Source organism: Miniopterus natalensis, chromosome X (assembly GCF_054644295.1).
Source record: "Miniopterus natalensis isolate mMinNat1 chromosome X, mMinNat1.hap1, whole genome shotgun sequence".
Taxonomy (NCBI): domain Eukaryota; kingdom Metazoa; phylum Chordata; class Mammalia; order Chiroptera; family Miniopteridae; genus Miniopterus; species Miniopterus natalensis.
The window spans coordinates 71,855,782-71,877,438 of NC_142103.1; the positions used below are offsets into that span (position 1 = coordinate 71,855,782).

The window sequence follows — 21,657 nt, forward strand, 5'->3', positions numbered from 1 at the left end:
CAGAGTCCTCTTCAAATATGACTTCTACATATACATGCCACATTTTTTATCATAACAGTAACAAATACTTTAAGAAAATTTGGGAATATAGCAAAATATTTTTAAATGGCATTCATAATGTCACCACACAAGATAATTATTGTGTTCTTTTTTTATTACTTGGTTCTATGCCTAATTTTTATTTAACTTTATTGTATAGAGTATTACAGATGTCCCCCATTTTTCCCACATTGCCTCACTCCAACCAGTTCCTGCCCCCACCCCACCCTAACCCCCCAGGCCTTCACCACACTATTGTCTGTGTCCATGGATTATGCATATATGCATATAAATTCTTTGGTTAATCTCTGCCCATTCCCCCTACCCCTCCCCTCTAAGATCCGTCAGTCTGTGCCATTCTTCCGTGCCTCTGGACCTATTTTGTCAGCTGGTTTAATTTGTCCATTAGATTCCACATATATGTGAGATCATGTGATACTTGTCTTTCTCTGACTGGCTTATTTCGATTAGCATAATATTCTCCAGGTCCCTCCATGCTGTCTCAAAGGGTAAGAGATCCTTCTTTTTTACAGCTGCATAGTATTCCATGGTGTAAATGTACCACAGTGTTTTTATCCATTCATCTGCTGATGGGCACTTGGGCTATTTCCAGATCTTAGCTATTGTAAATTGCACTGCTATGAACATAGGGGTGCATATATTCTTTCTGATTGTTGTTTTGGGATTCTTAGGATATATTCCCAGAAGTGGGGTCACTGGGTCAAACAACAATTCTATTTTTATTTTTTTTAAGGTGACTACATACTGTTTTCCTTAGTGTCTGCACCAGTCTGCATTCCCACCAGCAGTGTACTAAAGTTCCCTTTTCTCCACATCCTCTCCAGCACTTGTTGTTTATTGATTTATTGATGGTAGCAATTCTGGCAGATGTGATGAAGTGATACCTCATTGTGATTTTAATTTGCATCTCTCTGATGATTAGTGACTTTGAGCACTTTTTCATATGTCTCTTGGCCATCTGTATGTCCTCTTTGGAGAAGTGTCTATTTAGGTCCTTTGCCTATATTATAATTGGATTGTTTGTCTTCCTTTTGTTGAGTTGTATGAGTACTTTATTTATTTTGGAAATTAACCCTTTGTCGGATGTATCATTGGCAAATATGTTCTATACATTGGGTACCCTTTGCATTTTGAGGATGGTTTCTTTTCTATGCCTAATTTTTACGTAGTTAACATATATGTAGAATTGTACTGCTGCCTTTAAGAAAATTGGTTTTTTAATGTCTTAGTCATTCTTTTATTGCTGGGTGTTAATTTTCTTGTTTGTTGTTGTAAAGCTGTGGTATATAGTTTCTTTTTGTACAAATCTTTCTGTACATCTCATGATTATTTCCCAGTGGTGGGAAACCTGGGTCATTTTTTCAGGCTCTTTTTCTGTTGCTAGTTTGTTTTCCAGAAAAGTAGGACCAATTTTTGCTTCTTATGTTGTGATTTTCTAATTAGATTAATTCTCTAATGATAATAACCATCTAACACCATTTTCTTAGAGGATGGAATTCTGAATCATCTGCCCCATTGTGCAGCTCTAATGTTCAAATGCTATGGAAGCACTACATAGACAGGTCCATTCGTGATACCTGTCTTAGCTTTTAAACGTTCTCAGTTCACACGAAGTTAGAAAAACTTGTTTACATCTTGAAAGGGTTCCTTTCTTTTTAAAATGCATTTGGATTTCTCTTTTACTGTGGTTCTGAGGTCCTACATTCTTTTTGTAGCTCATGGACATGGGCTTCACAAGGGAACATGCCATGGAGGCCTTGTTGAACACCAGCACCATGGAGCAGGCCACAGAGTACCTTCTAACCCACCCTCCCCCGATCATGGGAGGAGTTGTTCGGGTGAGTTGGCTCAGGGGCTCTAATCTTGTAGGACATTGGTTTGGCTGCTGATGTGCTTTTTTCCTCTCATGCTTTCGTCACTGGTCTTCCTTATGTAAACTACTTCTCATTTGCAGACTTCTTTGTGCCAATATTTTCTTTTCGTGATAACTCTTCTAGCTCTAGAGTGTAATGAGCAGAAGTTCCCTATCTCCCAGCCATGCAAATTACTGGACTTCGTTTGCAGAAGAACTCTTGAATTATCCACAGTCAGAAAGCCATGGAAGAGGCTCTCTTTTCTGAGATGCAGAATAGGTGGTCACATTAAAGCCTCCTTCCTATACTTAATTTCATTGTGATTTTCCCTCTCTGTTCTGATTTTCCCCTCTCTGTTTTTACAGCAACCAGGTAAGTCTAGTTTGTTTTAACTCAAGAGAACAGCATTCGGAGCCCATTCTCTAAAGCTTGAGCACAGGATGTCTGATTCCTTATGAGTTGGGGTATGTATAGTTGCTGGATTTTCTGTTGTTGCTCTGTAGGATCTGAGTATGTCCGAAGAGGACCAGATGATGAGAGCTATTGCCATGTCTCTGGGACAAGATATCCCAATGGATCAAAGGGCGGAGTCACCTGAGGTAACTAGAATACAGGGCATCCAAAAGGGTCTGACACATTAATCTTAGTATTTCTATGAACATTCTGCTACCACTGCAAAGTAATTGGTAGAATTAAAGTCTAAAGAAAGACATGGGAGTACTCATTTATCACTTTGTCATTGCTGATCTGCATTGTATTTGACCTAAAGTTTTAAGTGGGAAAGATTAAGCATTTCTCTTTACTGTCAAATAAGAAACCCAAGATGTACTTGGTATACCCATGAGGCCAAACTTGGATGTCTATTCTTAAGTAACAGTTGTTTCTGTTTGCTATACTGGTAGAGAGTGCAGGACAAAGTCTACAGATGATTTTGTAGGACAGAATGTAGGATGCTGTAAATAAATTGGCAATGTTTTAGGGGTTGGAGGTGTCCTTCCTCTCTGCTTTCCTTGTCTTGCCTTAGCCTTTGTGGCTGCCCTCATACTCGTTGCTACACGAGCATATTGCTTGCTTGAGAAGGTAGAAGGTATTCATATGATAGGGCAATTGCATTCTTAGAGTCTTCCTTCACCTCTTCCATATGCTATCACTCTTCCTTCCCTGCCTCCAGGAAGTTGCTTGCCGGAAAGAAGAGGAGGAACGGAAAGCTCGGGAAAAGCAGGAAGAGGAAGAGGCTAAATGTCTAGAGAAATTCCAGGATGCTGATCCATTGGAGCAAGATGAGCTACACACTTTCACAGATACCATGTTGCCAGGTTGCTTCCACCTTCTTGATGAGTTGCCAGACACAGTGTACCGGGTGTGTGATCTGATTATGACAGCAATAAAACGTAATGGAGCAGACTATCGAGACATGATTCTGAAGCAAGTAGTCAATCAGGTAAGCTCTCCAGGGACCAGAAGAGAGGAGTTTATAAAGTGGTTTTCCTACCACCTATCAAAACCTGATATCTTTTTAAAAAATTAATATTTTTACATTTCACCCAGTGTGGATGTATTCTTTTAAATCTTTAGATCTGGTAATCTACGTCTTTCTTGAGAGTGTTCCTGAAAAACGTAAATTAAGTATTTCACAAATACTTAAAGGACAAAACAAAGTGCTCTATTTCTAGGCATTTCTTCCTAGATTCATCTTAAATATCCAAAATGTGTCTTACTTCTGGGCCAAGATAGGCCCCCTGGACTAACAGTGAATACATGTTTTTGTCTCCCCCTCATATCCAACAACCACTTGGACAAATGAGTCTCCATCCTGATGGATAGTTGTGACCTGGTGTTTGTCTTTTTTGAGCAGTACTTTTCCTCATTATGAAATTAATATATACTAATTATAGAAGTAAGATAAGAAATAAATTCTCTAAATCCCCACACAAACAGCCAGTTAACATTTTGGTTGTGTTTTCTTTACTATTTATGTATTTAAATCAATGTTTTATATATTTTTAAAGTTGAGAACTAGAGGAAGAAGTCAAAAAGTGATGCACATTGTAACCTGAGTGGATGGAAACATCACAAAAGTAAAAGACAAACTGGATAAACCATTTTTTCCACAAAATATTACCAAGGTTTAGTTATCTTTAATCCATAGCAAGAGCATATAGAAATGACTTTAAGAAAACTAAAACTTTAATAGAAAAGTACAATTATATAAAATTCATTATAAGAAATTTAACATACAAACTAAACTAAGACCAAGATTTCTAACATTCTGGGTTTTTGTTTTTAATTCTGGGACAGAATATAGTGAAAGATTGTTGACTGAAGTATAAGTTGGTGGAATCTTTGTGGAGTTGACTATATGCATCAGAAATTTTTTCAATATTATTTTCCTTTAACTTAGAATTTAGGCTTCTTGTAATCTAGCCTAAGAAAATAATCGTTAGAGATTTTCCTGTAGTAGCATACATCATCTTTTAATACAGTCATTAAATCTCAATAATAAATATATTATTATTTACCCTTACTCCTTTGGCAAATGTGTTGAGGATGGAGGTTGAAAATGTTTTGACAAACCATATCACACTTTATCTACAGTTATCTTACTTGGCCAGTCTGCTTTTTTAGGTGTGGGAAGCTGCTGATGTATTGATCAAAGCCGCTCTCCCCCTGACAACGAGCGACACAAAAACTGTGTCAGAATGGATCAGTCAGATGGCCACCCTGCCCCAGGCATCTAATTTGGCTACTAGAATCTTGCTTTTAACACTGCTTTTTGAGGTAAGGTTTAGATCTTTTGTTTCCTCTTCTACATTGATCAGAAAATTAATTGAACACCTATTATTTGAGACATTGAAGAAAGTTAGAAATGTAAGGCATGGTCTCTGCCTTTCATGAGCCTGCAGTTTCTAATAGGCACGTAATTAAGTACAAAATACAGCATTCTGTGCATGGATGGTATAAATAGTCCAGGGAGGACATATACATCACTTCTGGATAATGAGAGATAGGCTTCTCAAAACAAGTGTTAATTAGTTGAGTTGAGTATTAGAGGATTTGGGGGTTAGTCATTAAAAGCAAGGTTGGTGGTGAAAATCAGGTAATAGGAATCAGATAGAATCTGACTCTTCTTTTGTACCTGGCCAGTCAGCAGATTATTTAAGGAAAAAGCAATTTCACCAGGACATGTTCTTGTTCCAACCAACATAAGAATTAGTATGTAATTGATTTTGAACATATGACTCTTCATGTGTCATATTATGTTTAATAGTAAAACCTGAACTTAATGGAGTAAATACTTTCTAGCAACTTGGGAGAAAAGTTCAGTATGCGTCAAACTATGCCTACAGTCTTGGGGCTTTCCCTTATGGTGTAAGTGGTGGTTCTTATTATAGCATTTGTGAATAGGTTGCAAAGTACAGAATGCTAGGGATCCCTCAAAACATTGCAATATAAAGAGAAAATCACAAGTAACAGTCTTATATTTTGTCCTGGCCCTTTTTTTATATAGCCTAGATGACAGTCCTTAATGATACTAACAACAGTTTCCATATTAAGCACATACTAATGTGCCAGGCACTGTGTTGGGCACTTTGAATATATAACCTCATTTAATCATCACAATTACCTTGAAGGTAGAAATTATTATTTCCTGTGATCTATGAGGAAACGGAGGCCTAGAGAATTTAAGTAACTCATCTCAGATCACACAGCTGGTACATGTAGAGGTGGAATTTGAATTCAGCTAATTCTGTTAGGATTTACCCCTGTGATTATTGTCTAGAAGCTGGTATTTGTTTTATTTTTTTCCCCTTTGATTAATTAATCAGGAGTTGAAGCTACCTTGTGCTTGGGTGGTCGAATCTAGTGGCATCCTTAATGTCCTAATCAAACTCTTGGAAGTGGTTCAGCCCTGCCTACAGGCTGCTAAGGAGCAAAAGGAGGTCCAGACCCCAAAGTGAGTTACCCTGTATCCTGGTTTCACTTCTGTTTTTCTGGGGCATGTATGGGGCAAATCTTGTGTACCTTTTGTGGTTTGAAAATTGTGAGTTGCCTGATGATGTCAAGGTAAGTTTTCCCATGTTGTATATAGGTTTCTGGCTTGCTCAGAGTAAACCATTTCTCCTTTTGTAGGTGGATCACCCCAGTGTTGCTCCTGATTGATTTCTATGAAAAGACAGCCATCTCCTCAAAAAGGAGAGCCCAAATGACTAAGGTACATAACATAGTGTATATGGTTGGCATAACTGCTTAAATTCTTGAAGCAAAGAATAGGCCAGCAGAGAATACAGAGAGTGATAAAGAATGTAAAGCTCTCTGATCAAGGAATATCGAGGGATATTGGTAGCTAGATTTCTCTTCTGAATGGGGTCTTAGAATTATTTTTTTTATGGAGCTTCTTGCTAAAGGTCCCAAGAACTTACCCAAGTGCAGTAAATGTTTAAGAAGTGTGGAGAGGAGGAGTGACTCTTCTATTGTGTAAAGGACTGAGTGTGCATTAATTCCTCCAAAAGCAAGTGCTCCTTATACGAAGATTACATATGTCACATTATCTCAGTACTTTCTCAGAAACAGAAATTTTGTTTCGGTACATCTAAAATAACTGTTCCCCTTTTGAGGAAAAAAATTGGAAACAAAAGGAAAGCAGAGGATTGTAGGACAAGGCTATAGAGGGTTTTGTGCCTGTGAAAAGGTTTAGAAATACGAGGGTTAGTGTATTAAAAATTCTCTCTTGCCCAGCCAGTGTGGCTAAGTGGTTGAGTGTCAACTCATTAACCTGTATGATTCTCAGTCAGGGCACATGCCCAGGTTGTAGACTCGATCTCCAGTAAGGGGTGTGCAGGAGGCAACCGATTGATAGTGTTCCTCTCTCATTGATATTTCTCTCCTTCTTCCTTCCTCTCTCTCTAAAAATCAGTAAAAACTTATTTTATTTTATTTACTTTTTTATCCTCACCTGAAGATATTCTTTCCATTGCTTTACAGAGAGGGAGGGAGGGAGGGAGAGCAAGACATCAATGTGAGAGAGAGACATCAATTGGGGCCAGAGATTGTACCTGCAACCAAGTTTTGTGCTGTGCCCTTGGACAGAATCGAACCCGGGACCCTTCAGTCCATGGGCCGACTTTCTAACCACTGAACCAAACCAGCTAGAGCATAAAAACATACTTTTTTTAAAAAAAATTTTCTCTCTTAGTTTTCAAAATATACTAAATGTTCACTGTATTTCTTTTTCCTGGAATTGCTTTATCAATAAACACTGGTGAAGTTGATATTCTTTCTAACAACCAACCTTGTAGAAAATACAAAGAAACTTTGTGCTCTTATATTTAGTACTTACAGTCCAACAACAACAACTGGCGCTGGTTTGATGACCGCTCTGGACGTTGGTGTAGTTACAGTGCAAGCAACAACAGCACTATTGATTCTGCCTGGAAGTCTGGAGAGACAAGTGTTCGTTTCACTGCAGGCCGAAGAAGATACACTGTCCAATTCACTACAATGGTTCAGGTACATGCTTATTCAATGCTGTAAGTTTTATTGAAAAGAGGGGAAGGTGCTCTGATGCCTTTTGGTTCCCTTCTTCCTGAATCAACAGTCCTGACGTGTTATAAGGAGCAGTGTTACCATACCACTGCTAAATTGGGTATAGTTTTCCCAAAAAATGAGTTTTCCTAAAGTCATCAGGTAGGCCATGAATCCGTGGCAATTTGATACTGTCCCACCTGGAAATGATTTTAATTGTTCACTCAAGGATTAGGGGTTGGTTAGGGATGGTGTGTGCTCTATTGGAAAGTTTCCAATTTGTTATAGGGCCTTGTGTATGCCCCTTCTGGGAGCCTTCATGTTTTCTCTCTGTAAATGACAGGGATGGTGTAAATTGCCAGGGCTTCTCTCTTTTGTAGCATTTTGCCTGGGAGTTCTAATAGCCCCCCCCTTCTATAGTTCCTTTTTTGGTAGAGATATTTTTGTCTGCTTGAATTACTAGGTTAATGAAGAAACAGGGAACCGACGCCCTGTGATGCTGACTCTCCTGAGGGTACCGCGGCTGAATAAAAACTCTAAAAACAGCAATGGACAGGAACTAGAGAAGACACTGGAAGAAAGCAAAGAAATGGATATCAAGCGTAAAGAAAATAAAACCAATGGTATGGACTCTTAGTTTTTAATCTTTCAAGGAGTGTTTTACATGAAACTAGTGTGCCTTTATGGCTTAAATTCTGGCCAGTTTCATTGTCATTTCTTATCAGTCAGATTGCTTGGTGACTTAAAGATATGCAGTCCTCCTTTTTAAAGGCCTTTTCATCTGGCCTTAGAATTGGTGTTTGGTATATTTCTCTTCCTACTTGACTGGTTACTTAGGAAGGAAAAGTATGGGAGGAAATGTTAGGTTAAATTGTCTGAACTCTTACTTTCCCATTTGCAGATACCCCATTGGCCCTAGAGAGTACAAATACTGAAAAGGAGACAAGTCTGGAAGAAACAAAAATTGGGGAGATCCTGATCCAGGGCCTGACAGAGGATATGGTGACTGTTTTAATCCGGGCCTGCGTGAGCATGCTAGGAGTCCCTGTGGACCCAGACACTTTGCATGCCACCCTTCGCCTCTGCCTGAGGCTCACCCGAGACCACAAATATGCCATGATGTTTGCAGAGCTGAAGAGTACCCGCATGATCTTGAATTTGACCCAGAGCTCAGGCTTCAATGGGTTTACTCCCCTGGTCACCCTTCTCTTAAGACACATTATTGAGGACCCCTGTACTCTCCGTCATACCATGGAAAAGGTGCGTCTTTTGGTGTCAGATGTTGGTTTAGCTTTTACATCATATTTTTGTTCTTCTTGGTCTCAGAACAGGTAGACTTCTGGTTCTTCTTAGGGCCTATAGATATATATGTAGACTGTATACCCTGCCCAGCAAAATTTCCCAGCTGTATGCTTAGGTGCTTGCTTAAATAGGGTAGATGATCCCAGTGAATGACATGAAAAAAGAACTAGAAAAAAAATATTTTCTGCCCTTAAATTTACTGTAGTAATAGCTCTTATCTAGTAAGTTCTTTCTGGCAATGTAGCTTTCTTGAACCAAAAAAAGCTGTTATTAAGGAATTGGAATACCTCCCACCAAGTTCATGTCTTAAAGATCATTCCAAACATAGTTTTTGGGATTATAAAAGTAGTAAAGTTTTTAGAATGTCTATGATTGCCAGACACTATGGTAGGCTCTTTACAAATACCTGTTGTGCAAATCAGAAAACTGAGGCTTGAATTTTTATTTTAGCAACATATAATACAGTGGGAGAAATGACAAAGTAATTAGAAAAAAATAACATCAACATTAATGCATAAATGGAGGGGTGGAGAGAAAACATCGTACTAGTAAGGCTTTTCCTCCTCAGTACTTTTACAAAATTCTCTTTCCTCCTGCAAATTCTTTGTCAATAGTAATCATGTGAATGTTACTGGGTTTCACTTCTATTTTCCTCTCTTGGGACATTGTTTTCCACATGTATAATGTTATGATGTGCATTTTTGTGCATAGCTTTGTTACATTAAAGATTATTTTTCTTAGAGATTTCTAGAAATTGAATCAAAAGGTATAAATATTTTTAACTCATTTGCCAGAAAGCTGGCACCATTTCATATATATGTACACATACATCTGATGTTCTTCAGATAGTTCTTTTTTGCCCAGCCTATTTGATTTCACCTGACATCAGCAAAAGCAGAAGAGCTTAACGTTAAAGGCAGCATATGCATTGATCCAAGGTCAGGAGACAACCCAATAAGGAAGAAACAACTATATATAGACAGGGTTCTGACTTAAAACAAAATAGTTATAATGTTTAAAGTTTATGCAACTTTAAAAATGCTAGGAAAAAATACAGGCTCTTGTTGGATGAGAGGAAACACTGAGCTTAAAGGAAATTGTATTTGGGGGTGTTGGGAGCAAAAGGTCAGTGGCAATTTTAACATACCAAGTTGGCAAAATGTAAATGCTTGATAATATCCATTGCAGGTACGGGTGTGGAGAACCAGGCATACTCTTACTTTTGGTAGGAGTGGAAATTGGTGAAGCCACATTGGAGGGCAATTTGGTACTGTCAGTTTAAGATATCCTTTGACCTAGAAATTCTGTGGCTAAGAACTTATAACTAAAGTCAAGTATGCCAAGGTACATATACAAGAATTTTCACTCTAGAATTGCTTGTAATATCAAGAAATTAGAGATCTAATACCCAGCAGAGGACTGGATAAATAAATTATGGCACATTTTTATAGTGAAATTATACTTCTCTATATTTAAAAATTGAGAGTTGTTTTATAATTGCAGCCTGACAGGCAAGATATAGGCATTAATATGCCAAACTAAAGAGCATGGCTGGTTTGGTAAGAAAAGCATTAAGATTCCAAAAGATGTTTATCTTTGTGAACATCGTTCATGAAAGAATGGATAATGGAAAATACAATGGGAATTGTTTTCTTTACATTTTCCTGTATTTTCCATGATTGACAAGTCATTTTATGAGAAGAGCAAAACCATAATGGATATCTAAGCCCTGTGGTATCAAAGCAAACAATCCATAAACAGTTTTATATCTCCTGTGGCTATCATCTGAAGTGGATGATTGGCTTTGAGGCATAAAGAAAATGTTTAATATTGTTCTTATGCACTGACTGGATATCAATATTACATATTTTTAGAGTTTGAACCATTCTGGTTTAAAATTAGGACAGCATTTGGGAAGGCTAGGAGCTGGCACTTAAATGTGAGAGCCATAATTTGGATAAATGATCAGCGGTCTAGATACATTTTCCAATTTATCTAAAAGGTCATAAGCCCATCTGGTCTAATAATGGATAATCTTGGGATATGCTGAATGCTATTAAGCCACATTTTTGAATTGGGAAGGAATAGGACTTGAAAGACCAAGTTTATCTTTCTCCCCAAAATCTAAAGCTGTCATCCACTGTCTTGAGGCAGAGCTTGGTTAGTATTTTAATCCTTGGAAACTTCCTTGAATGCAATTCTATTTTTAGAATGTGGTCTTGAATCAGCAGTGTTTCTCCCTCTCTTTACTAGGTTGTTCGTTCAGCAGCTACAAGTGGAGCTGGTAGCACTACCTCTGGTGTTGTATCTGGCAGCCTTGGCTCTCGGGAGATCAACTATATCCTTCGTGTTCTTGGGCCAGCTGCATGCCGCAATCCTGACATTTTCACAGAAGTGGCCAACTGCTGTATCCGCATTGCCCTTCCAGCCCCTCGAGGCTCGGGAACTGGTAAGTTTACCCTTCTCCTGGCCTTTGAGACATTGAAGTCTGTGGCATAGTATAACTCCAGAGATTTTCTGTGAAGAGGTCTGTAACTTGGAAAGCCTCCTTAGGCAAGCATTGGGACATTGGCTGATTGATCATGTGGGTCAGTTCAGAGGTACTACAATAGCTTCTGTGGACCTTGCCGCGTGATAATCCCTGTCAGAGATACCAAGGATTCATCCAGTCTTGTCCTTGCTTTCTAAGAACTCATCTTAGTGTGGCAGCAGGGCTTACATGCAATGAATGGTTTACAGATAGAATGATAATTGAGGAACAAGTAGACAAATAACATGTGATGCAGAAGAAAATATACAATATCATCGGTATATTCTTGCCAAAAGTGTTTGGCCTATGTTTAATTATGAGGAAACAGACAAATGAATTGTGAGACATTCCGTAAGAAAATGAAAATGGCCTAGATTCTTCAAAAATATTAATGTACTGAAAGGGAAAAAATGCAAGGATCTCCTAGATGTAAAACTAGAGAGGGATATCCAACAACCTTGATGGGATTGTGGATCCAAATAAAGGAGATTTGGAGAAATTTGAATACTGACTATTATTGTTAGATAATATAAGTTGTGTTGGTGTTAAATTTCTTGGGTATTATGTTGGTATTATGGTTATGTAGAAAATATCCTTGACATTAGGAGGTATGGGTAGATATATTTAGAGGTAGACAAATGGTGATTCTATGTGAAAAGTATATTGATGTTTATTTACTAACCTTTCAACGATTCTGAAGGGTTGTGGGGGTTTTTAATTAAAAATGGGGTGGGCCCAGACGAGCATGGCTCAGTGGTTGAGTGTTGACCTAGGATCCAGGAAATCTGGGTTTGATTCCCAGTTAGGGCACATGCCTGGGTTGTGGGCTCTGTTCCCGGTTGGGGGTATGCGGGAGGCAGCCAATCAATGAATCTCTCATCATTGGTGTTTCTGTCTGTCTCTCTCTCTCTTTCTCTCTCCCTCTCTCCCTCTCTCCATCTCTCCATTCCTCTCTGAAATCAATAAAGATCTATTTTTTTAAAAATAGGTTGGGTGGGGGCTATTTTTGGAACCTCAGTGTACCTGACCCTGTGCTGGGCATGTATGGTCTTGTTTAATCCTCAGATTTCAAGAATGAGAAATTTGAGGTTTGTCAGAAGTAATTGGCCATGATCCTGTAATAGAACTGGATTTTAAAACTGAGTCTCCCCAACTCCAAAGCCTGTGCTCTTTTTACCATTTAGTACAGCTGAATTAAATCCTGTGGGAGCCCAGCCGGGCGTGGCTCAGCGATTGAGCATCGACATAGGATCCAGGAAATTGAGGTTCGATTCCCGGTCAGGGCACATGCCCAGGTTGCGGGCTCGATCCCCAGTCGGGCGTGCAGGAGGCAGCCGATCAATGACTGTCTCATCATTGATGTTTCTCTCTCCCCCTATCCCTTCCTCTCTCTGAAATCAATAAAGACATATTTTAATAAAAATCCTGTGTGATTTGAGGAAGGTAAAAGTCAGATATTCTGATAGGATACTTGAACATTGGAAATGGCCTCCTGTCCCAAGCTTATGTATATTATATAAGCCTCCTTCTAAGTCTTTACCAGTAACCAAGTGTAGGTACCGGTTCACTATTGACTGATTATTCTGTCTCACTTTGGCTTTAGCTTCAGATGATGAATTTGAGAATCTTAGAATTAAAGGCCCTAATGCTGTACAGCTGGTGAAAACAACCCCTTTGAAACCCTCACCTCTGCCTGTCATTCCTGATACTATCAAGGAAGTGATCTACGACATGCTGAATGCCCTGGCTGCATACCATGCTCCAGAGGAAGGTATGTAGCTAGCCCACCACAGGAGACTGGGCACTCTGCTTGGGTCATTTCAACAAACTCATGCCTTCGCACTCACTATGTGCCCATGCTCTGAGAATCAAGATGAGTAAGCCACACAGTTCCTTTTTCTAAAGAAGCTAATAGTAATATAGTATGACATGCCAATGTAGTAGTGAGTGCTAGAGCAAGGCACCTGACCTAGTGGAGGTGGGGCTGTAGGGAAGTTTCTTAAAATAAGTTTTTTCTGAAAGAATGCTTGAATGATAAGGTTAAGAAGATTGCCAGAGTTCTGTCATATGAGAATACATCCCATCCAATGGAGAAAATGAACAATTAAAAATGAGATAATAGCATCTTATTAGCAGGTTGAAAATAAAATACCAGCAAGTCTCTTATGTGTTCACTCTCAGAAACAAAACGTCTTTATTACCCAAAGATCTGGGAACAATATTAGATGTAGCTGGGCTGCCTGACCTTTGAGACCACCATCTCAATCCATCTTTATTCCTAGTTAAAATGCTGCATATACTTACTGGGAAATTCATGAGTAAATTGCTTGGAACCCAAGGTTCCATTCCAGTAAGATCCTTCTGGGTTTTATTCAGGACATACTTATTTGATAGGTACCACAGTATTGTCAAAAGTGGATGAATACTGCCTTCAATATATCAAGAAAATATGAGTCTTTCTTTGGTGCTTTTCACCCATACAGCATTCCGATGCAGAACTCCTGGCATCTACAACCACAGAATCTTTAACCAACTTTCTATATCCCTGCACAAAAATAATGTGGCTATCTAGCTATAGTAACCATTTATTGACCTTCCCACTGCACTAGGCATAATACCAGGTGTGTTCATTTAAGCTTAGTGTAGTGGCAACCGAGGAAAGTGAGGAGATTAAGTAAATTGCCTCTGGTCACAAAACTAGTTAGTGAATAGAATGAGGTACACAGCAGGACCTCGAATAAAGTCATTTTGTTATAAGGTTCATAAGATGCCTTAGGAACTTTACTTTTGTTTATATCAGTTAGCCTGTGGTAAAATTGCTTTTATTAACATCATTTTTGCTTAAAGTCACAGAACCTATCAACAACATTAAGTGAGAACTTAACTGTACTACATCTAGCAATACGACTGTGTAAACAGTTGTGGCAACTTGGAATGGAATTGTCCAAGCTACCAAATAGGCATTAACATTGCATAGTTACAGAATAGTTTTGTTTTGTTTTCCTAGCAGACAAATCTGATCCTAAACCTGGGGGCATGACCCAAGAGGTTGGCCAGCTCCTGCAAGACATGGGCGATGATGTATACCAGCAGTACCGGTCACTTACTCGTCAGAGTAGCGACTTTGATACACAGTCAGGTTTTTCCATTAATGTAAGTCAGTTCCAACTTCCCATCTTCCTTCTCCCTTTCCTATACTTGTGTGTTCTCAGTATTTAGGGTTATGCCAGGGAAATTTCTAAGATCAATTTTGATGTAACTGTAAATTATATGTTGCCTAAAAGTGAAGATAAAATTAGGGTTCCTTAGTATTTTCTTCTCACTCCTTGGGTTGGAAATGTTCCCTTAATTCATTTTTCTTTCCCCCTATCTCCTAGTCACTGTTTATAATGATAACTTATAGCATATGAGGAAGGGAGGGTAGAGGTTAGATTGTTAAAAGATCAACCAAGAGAATATGTAGCATTTACAACCAGTACCCTGGGAAGGAAGGAGTCCTGCCATTTAGGGACAACTGTCTTTGAAATTAATAATGGCTCAGGAGTTTTCTTCTTCCATAGAGTCAAGTTTTTGCTGCAGATGGTGCCTCTGCTGAGACAACCACATCTGGGGCCTCCCAAGGAGAAGGTAATGGTTTGCTTTTCACCCTCTTTTGTTCTAATTTCTTGAGGACTAATTGAAGAAACTGGATGTCCTGGACAAGAGAGTAGAGGAATACAAGCATAATTGTCAAGTTACTTATTTAAGTGAACTTTCTCAAGGTAGTGCTTAGTGTTCTGCAAATAAAGGATTTCTATATGCTAAAGTTAATGGAACTATGACTTAACTAACCCAGTAATGGTGACTATGGTGATATTCTTTAGTTGTACTCTTTAAACCACCCCATATATATATTTTTTTTTCTTGGCCTGGTCAGTTTCATCAGAGATTGCCACTGGAAGGGTACCTGGCCCGGAGTGGGTCAGCCTTTGGGCAGTAGTGAGTAGGTTCTTGACTTTGTGCAGGAAAGATTTCACAAGATGAATCCAAGTAACTTTGAGAGCATGCTTATTAAAATGGGGGATAATAAAACAAAGGAAGGACTTAGGATAGAAGAAGCAACAGGAGAGAGTCTAGGTAGTACTCTGCTTTGACTCTCTAGAAACATTATAGGAAAGAAGTGAGCCACGGTGGGGCTGCTGTTAGCTCACTGAAAAGTCAGAGAAAAGTGGGCCTTGGAGACATTCAGGGGGTGAGCCCAGGACGAGCTGCCACTGCCCAGTGCTCCTGTGGTTGCAAGTCTCATGGGGACCCTTAAAGTTTAAGAGAGAAAAGTAAAGATGCTGGCCTGAGAGGAAAGAAAGGCTTGAGTGTGCTCCAAAGAGAAAAACAGCCCACTCCATATATTTTCTTGATGGCTTCCATGTTGACTTACAGAGCTATGGTTCCAGTGACAGTGTTCTAGCTATAAGGTTTGCATGGTGGATTCTTGCCTCCTAACAGTGTCAGCAGAGCTCATTGGCTACTCACCAAGAATTAAGAGAAATGTCATGTGGAAGCAATTCTAATGAGACTTTTCTAGAGCTGCTTCTCCTTAGATAGGAAAGATCTTTGCAATCTAAGTTAGGAAACATTGTACTTAATATCAGACTAGTCCCTGGAGATAAATCAAAAAGGCTGTTAATTGGTAAAATATTGGTTAATTCGTTTTGATGGACTTGCTGTCCATCTGTAGTATATAGTATGGGTGATAGTAATATCATTCAAGGGAAGCATTAGGTCCTTTATGTAGCATACTATAGTAAACACCAAGAAGAATCCGATTCATTCCCTGTACTTAAAGAATTTTGTCTAGTGAGGGAAACCTGTAGCTGTTACAGTACAAGATAACTAACTGCTGGAATGGAGGTATACTGGGATAAGGTATAGTGGGCATGGGATATAATAGCATCTCGGTATGCCTGGATGAGACGGGAAAGCATAGAGGGGATCAGCATTTTAGCTGAGCTAGGCAAGTAAATGTGTGCTAGGCAGACGTGTGGGGAGGAAGAGGTAAAAGAGTACACAAGGCATGTTCGGAGAGCTATTAGTACAGTATTTCTGGCGCATAACATTATATATAAGAGGAGGGAAGTGGCAGAAGATGTGTGCGCAGTTGGGCAAGCCTCCCTGATGTACTGTATCCATAGACCATGTCTGAGACCTGGGTTGTCCTACCTGTCTATCCTTCCACTTCAGTTTGTACCATTCACCTAAAGAGGAGAAGTGGTTTTCTTTCCACCTAAGGCTCGATTTTTCCAATATTCCAGTTTGGAATTGAACCAATGTTTGACACTTTCTCAACAGCTTCAACTCCAGAGGAGTCTCGAGATGGGAAAAAAGATAAAGAAGGGGACCGGGCCTCTGAAGAAGGCAAACAGAAAGGCAAGGGCAGCAAACCTTTAATGCCCACCTCCACTATTCTTCGTCTTCTGGCAGAGTTGGTGAGATCCTATGTTGGTATTGCTACCCTGATTGCCAACTACAGCTACACTGTGGGCCAGTCTGAGCTGATCAAAGAGGTAATATTTTCAACTTCTGCATAAGATTTTATACTGTCATCATTTGATACCTGCTATGTGTTAGATGCTTTGCCAGGAACCTATGCATCTTAGCCCAATGACGAGAGAGGCAGAGGCCTCTTAAAACACACTAAAGAGTGAGGCCTTTTTCCCAAAATGTGGAGTCATCAGGCTTACTGCAGGGAGCGAGTTGATGCAATTCATTAATTTGTTTTGTAGAAAATCGCTTGGTCTGCAGTATGGAGACTGCAAAAGGCAAGATTAGAATCAGAGCAGTTAGGAATCTGACCTAGTAATCTAAGTAATACAGGATCTTGGTTAATTTGGGGGAGGGGGTAGTTGGGAGATGTTTTAAAGGTAGAAATGGACAAGAATTGGATTTGGTGGATGAAGGCGAAATAAAGGACTCAGATATTTTTTGCTTTGGTTTGTGTGTGTGTGTGTGTGTTTAATATATATTGATTAGAGAGAGAGAGAGAAAAACAAACATCAAGGATGAGAGTCATTGATCGGCTGCCTCCTGCATGCCCCATACTGGAGATCGAGCCCGAAACTTGGGCATGTGCCCTGACCAGGGATCTAACCAAGATCTCCTGGATCCTAGGTCGATGCTCAACCGCTGAGCCATGCCAGCCAAGCAAGGACTCAGATGTTTTGTTTCTTTATTCCTTTTATGTTACAAGAGGAAATGGTTTGAAAAGAAAATGTGGAATTTGAGAGGTTATCTGTGGGTCACTTAAAGGTGTCTGTGGGACAGTAGAATAAACCAAATACATAAGAATATCGGTGTTTATCTTCCAGATGTACTCACACCTATACAAAGATACCAGATGTGGTAATAGTATTAATAATATGTCATATATTATGTCCTGATATATAGAATTATCTTCAAGTTAGACTTTTCAAGTGAGAGCACTTTAAGAAACTATATCATGTTCCCACATATATAAAAGGGGTGCCCAGGAAGGTTTTTTCAAAAAGGGGACCTTGTTTTAAGGGTAACATAGTAATTTTATGGTTATTAAGTAGTGAAGGGTCTGAGAATGAAGCAGGAACAATAATGTTGCAAAGAATCTATGAAAGTAGCTGTCATTTTTTTAAGCTATTTTTACTTTAATTGAAGTTTTTAAAGCGTATAAAAACACGTGACTTCTAAGTGATTCATCAATTAATCTTTCTTGGATGACCACCACCCAAATTAAATAAAACATTACAAATTCCACAAAATCTACTCCCTCATACCTTCTTGCATCTCCCCCTCCACTTTGAGCTTCCATAAGTTCACTGTTATCTTGAGTTCTATTGTTGTAGATTAGATTTGCACTTTATATAAATGGAATTTCACAGTATGTACTCCTTTGTGTCTGGCTTCTTTTGCTTAACATGGTTGCAAGATTCTTTTTGTGTGTAATTTTAGTTTATTTTCATTGCTGTATAGAATTCCATTGTGTGAATGAATATAACAGTCTTTTTATCCATTAATACTAATAGACAATTGGAGGTATTAAAAGTAGTGCTGCTACAGTTATTCCTACACATGTTTTGGTGAACGTATATTAAGCATTTCTTTTGGATGGTATATGTCTAGGAGTAGAATTGCTGGTTTGTTCAGCTTTAGCAAATGGTGCCAAAAGTTTTCCAGAGTGGTTGTATCAATTTATATTATCACCAGCACAGCATATGGGAGTTCAGATTGTTTCACCTCCTTGCCATTACTCGGTACTTTTCCTTTTTGTTAATTTTAGCCATTCTAGTGGGTTTATAATAGTATTGCATTATCATTAAAATCTCCTTGTCTTTCAAAGTTTTTACTCATTTGTGCGAGATATAGTTATAATTTATAATAGCATTACATGTGGACTAAGACAGTTGCAAATTTATTAAGTATCTGCTTAATATGTGTCGAGTGACCCACTGGTACTGGGTACTCATAGGTGCTTTGCAAATACTCCTGATAATCCTCACCTCAACACTAAAAGGTGGTTGTGTTGTTCCCCTTAATAGAGAAGAAAGAAGGCTCGGAGACGTCATTAACTTGTCCAAGGCCACACTTCAGAGTAGTAGGACTAGAACTGAAACCTGGGTCTCTGGTTCCAAACCCTTTTTATTTTATCACACTGATTCCCCAAATTACAAAGTTTTCTTTCCAGTTTTTACTAATGTCACATAAGATTATTTACACTTACACTTTTATTCATAAAACTGTTTTAACTTTGTATTTTAGTCACTACTGGGAAATTTTTAATTCTAATAGTTGTCTTAACAAGGTCACCTTATCTAGTTTTCCAGACTCTAGAATTCTTCACTACATTTTATTGAGGTAAAATTCACATGAAGTTAAGCCTTTTAAAGTGTACAGTTTAATAGCATTTTGTACATTCAGTTGTGCAGCCATCATCTCTTATCTAGTTCCAAAATCATCAGTGCATTTTGATCCAAAATCTGCTTAAGTGACAACAGAACTGAGTTTTCTTTTTAAGATAAGGAATTATCGGGGCACAAATCATTGTTAGAGGGGAAAGTCTGACTTAATTTTCTTCCTTGCTGTTGGGCCTTTTTTGCTTTTTCAAGTAACCCTGCATTAAGTGTTTTTGCATGTCCATGTCTATGACTGTGCTGTTTCTCATTCGGCTCCTGCCAGTTTCTAGCCCTGGGTCCTGGGCACGTTGTAGATGTCGGTAATATTACAATTTTATTGAATACTGAAGGCATTCTAGCACTCTGTTAGGAATCAAGATTTGAATCCTTGCCATTGACTAAGTTCTTTTTGCAAGTCACATTTCTTTGGGCCTTATATTGCCCATCTGTTAGATGAGGAAAATAATGAACTGTCTTAACTCTTTTATAGGTTTGCTGTGAACAGTTGTATTTAAATATCACACATAAAAAATGTTTTAAGAAATGCCAAGTAATATCTAAATGAAGATGTGTAAACTCTGTAGTAAGAAATGAATGGGATTTGGAAGCATAAAATCTGGATTTGGTACTCACTTAGCTCTTGTACCTTTAAACCGTAGTTTTCTCATCTGACTCAATGACTTCAAGGATCAACTCAGTATGTGTGCACCTTGTTGATGTGCAAATGATATGGCATAATTGTGCTTGTGAATAAATGTCATGATTAATGACTTTTCAGGACTGCAGTGTGCTAGCATTTGTCCTGGACCACCTCCTCCCACATACCCAGAATGCAGAAGACAAGGACACGCCTGCCCTGGCCCGCCTATTCCTCGCAAGCCTGGCTGCTGCAGGGAGTGGCACAGATGCCCAGGTGGCCCTTGTGAATGAAGTAAAAGCAGCCCTGGGACGGGCACTGGCTATGGCTGAGAGTACAGAGAAACATGCCAGGTAAAATTTCATGCCTGACCTAGTGCTGATAACCAGTAGCATCCCCTTTATTCGTGGCCAATGGGATTTCTTGCATTTGAACAAAAGTTCTGGTTATACTGGCACTGTACACTCTCTGGTTTTCTGAAACTGATTACATTTGGAGGAGGTGGGTAAACAACTTAAAACAAAGGATTGTTTTCATCCTTCAAGCAAGTGGTTGAGCATATTATTCAATCTTGTTTTTTAAAGGAAGTTTAAAGGAAGTGAATGCTACCACCCAAGGAGTCCTCACCTGTTTAGTTGTTACTTTTAGGAGGAAACAGAGCACAGGAGGGTTATCTGAGGCAAGTTAGTGAAGATGCGGCCTAAGAACGGGCTGTATTCACATGATAGAGATGTCAAACTTCTCTCCCAGGCTTCAGGCAGTGATGTGTATCATCAGTACTATCATGGAGTCCTGCCCCTCCACCTCCAGCTTCTACAGCAGTGCCACAGCCAAGACCCAGCACAATGGCATGAACAATATCATTCGACTCTTCCTGAAGAAGGGACTGGTTAATGATCTGGCCAGAGTGCCTCACAGCCTGGACCTGTCCAGGTAAAATCATTCTCAAGCCCCAGCCCCAAGCTTTTGCCCTCTATTTAATCATGCTGCTTACTTCTCCATTTGCCTAATATTTCATGCTTTCTTGCCAGATTAGTCGTGAGCAGCCAGTGTGATAGGGAAAGTTTGGGTGTAGGTGGGAACCTGAGTTCTTAGTATTGTGGCTTTTAAGCACTTCCTCTTTTTAGGCCTTAGTTTTCTCATTTGCTGGAAACTAAAAACTGTAGTGGACTATATCACTAAATTTTTCCCAAGCTTCCCTCCTTTAATTAAAAATAGCCTTTTGCTATAAGATTATATATGTATCATAAGAATACAGATAAGCAAAAATAGACCACATATTCCTGCCACCCAAATACCACAGTTATTGTATATCTTTCAGTGGTTTTCTTCACACGCATAACTAAAACAGTATGTATGCTATTGTATAACCTTAGGTGGGGTGGGGGTTTTTTTTAGTTTTTGGTTTGTATTTTTTTGTTTTTTAAGTTTTTGTTTCTTTTAGTTACTAGCCTCTACCTTTCCGTGTAAATAAAGTTTCATCGTATCTAGTGCCCAAATCTATATTCAAAAATTTTTGTCTAAACGAGTTCAGTTATGGACCTTGCATTACATCTGATTGTGTCCCATGCAACTCTATTCTAACAAAGGTCCTTAATTTATTTTTAAATCTTCATTTTATTGCTGTTGTTCACGACACTAACTTGTTGAAGTGACCAGGCCTGATGTCCTCCAGAGTGCTTCATCTTCTAGATTTAGCCCATTTGGTGCCTTGCAGCATAGTTTAACTTGTTCCTTTACTCCCTATTTTCTGTAAACTTCTTGTTAAAGCTAGAGGCTTAATGGAGCAATTTAAACATTATTGGCTAGGATATATCGTAGATGATGTACATCTCATATTGTATAATGGGAAGA

At 38.9% G+C, this 21,657-nt stretch overlaps 1 protein-coding gene across 15 annotated transcripts in view; it reads left to right on the forward strand.

The window, feature by feature from the left end:
- Positions 1-21,657, forward strand: part of HUWE1 (HECT, UBA and WWE domain containing E3 ubiquitin protein ligase 1) — a 141,912-nt gene that overhangs the window by 91,485 nt on the left and 28,770 nt on the right. For 10 of the 15 annotated variants that reach the window (XM_087829384.1, XM_087829383.1, XM_087829391.1 and 7 more), the window contains exons 34-49: positions 1,776-1,898; positions 2,417-2,512; positions 3,085-3,354; positions 4,539-4,691; positions 5,741-5,868; positions 6,045-6,126; positions 7,245-7,421; positions 7,900-8,059; positions 8,338-8,696; positions 10,992-11,187; positions 12,872-13,039; positions 14,276-14,421; positions 14,829-14,895; positions 16,594-16,808; positions 19,945-20,156; positions 20,554-20,736. In XM_087829384.1, the coding sequence (XP_087685510.1) occupies positions 1,776-1,898; positions 2,417-2,512; positions 3,085-3,354; positions 4,539-4,691; positions 5,741-5,868; positions 6,045-6,126; positions 7,245-7,421; positions 7,900-8,059; positions 8,338-8,696; positions 10,992-11,187; positions 12,872-13,039; positions 14,276-14,421; positions 14,829-14,895; positions 16,594-16,808; positions 19,945-20,156; positions 20,554-20,736 (2,735 nt within the window). The remainder of the gene's footprint in view (positions 1-1,775; positions 1,899-2,416; positions 2,513-3,084; positions 3,355-4,538; positions 4,692-5,740; positions 5,869-6,044; positions 6,127-7,244; positions 7,422-7,899; positions 8,060-8,337; positions 8,697-10,991; positions 11,188-12,871; positions 13,040-14,275; positions 14,422-14,828; positions 14,896-16,593; positions 16,809-19,944; positions 20,157-20,553; positions 20,737-21,657) is intronic. The other 5 variants (XM_087829385.1, XM_087829390.1, XM_087829394.1 and 2 more) reach the window with 2 other exon arrangements.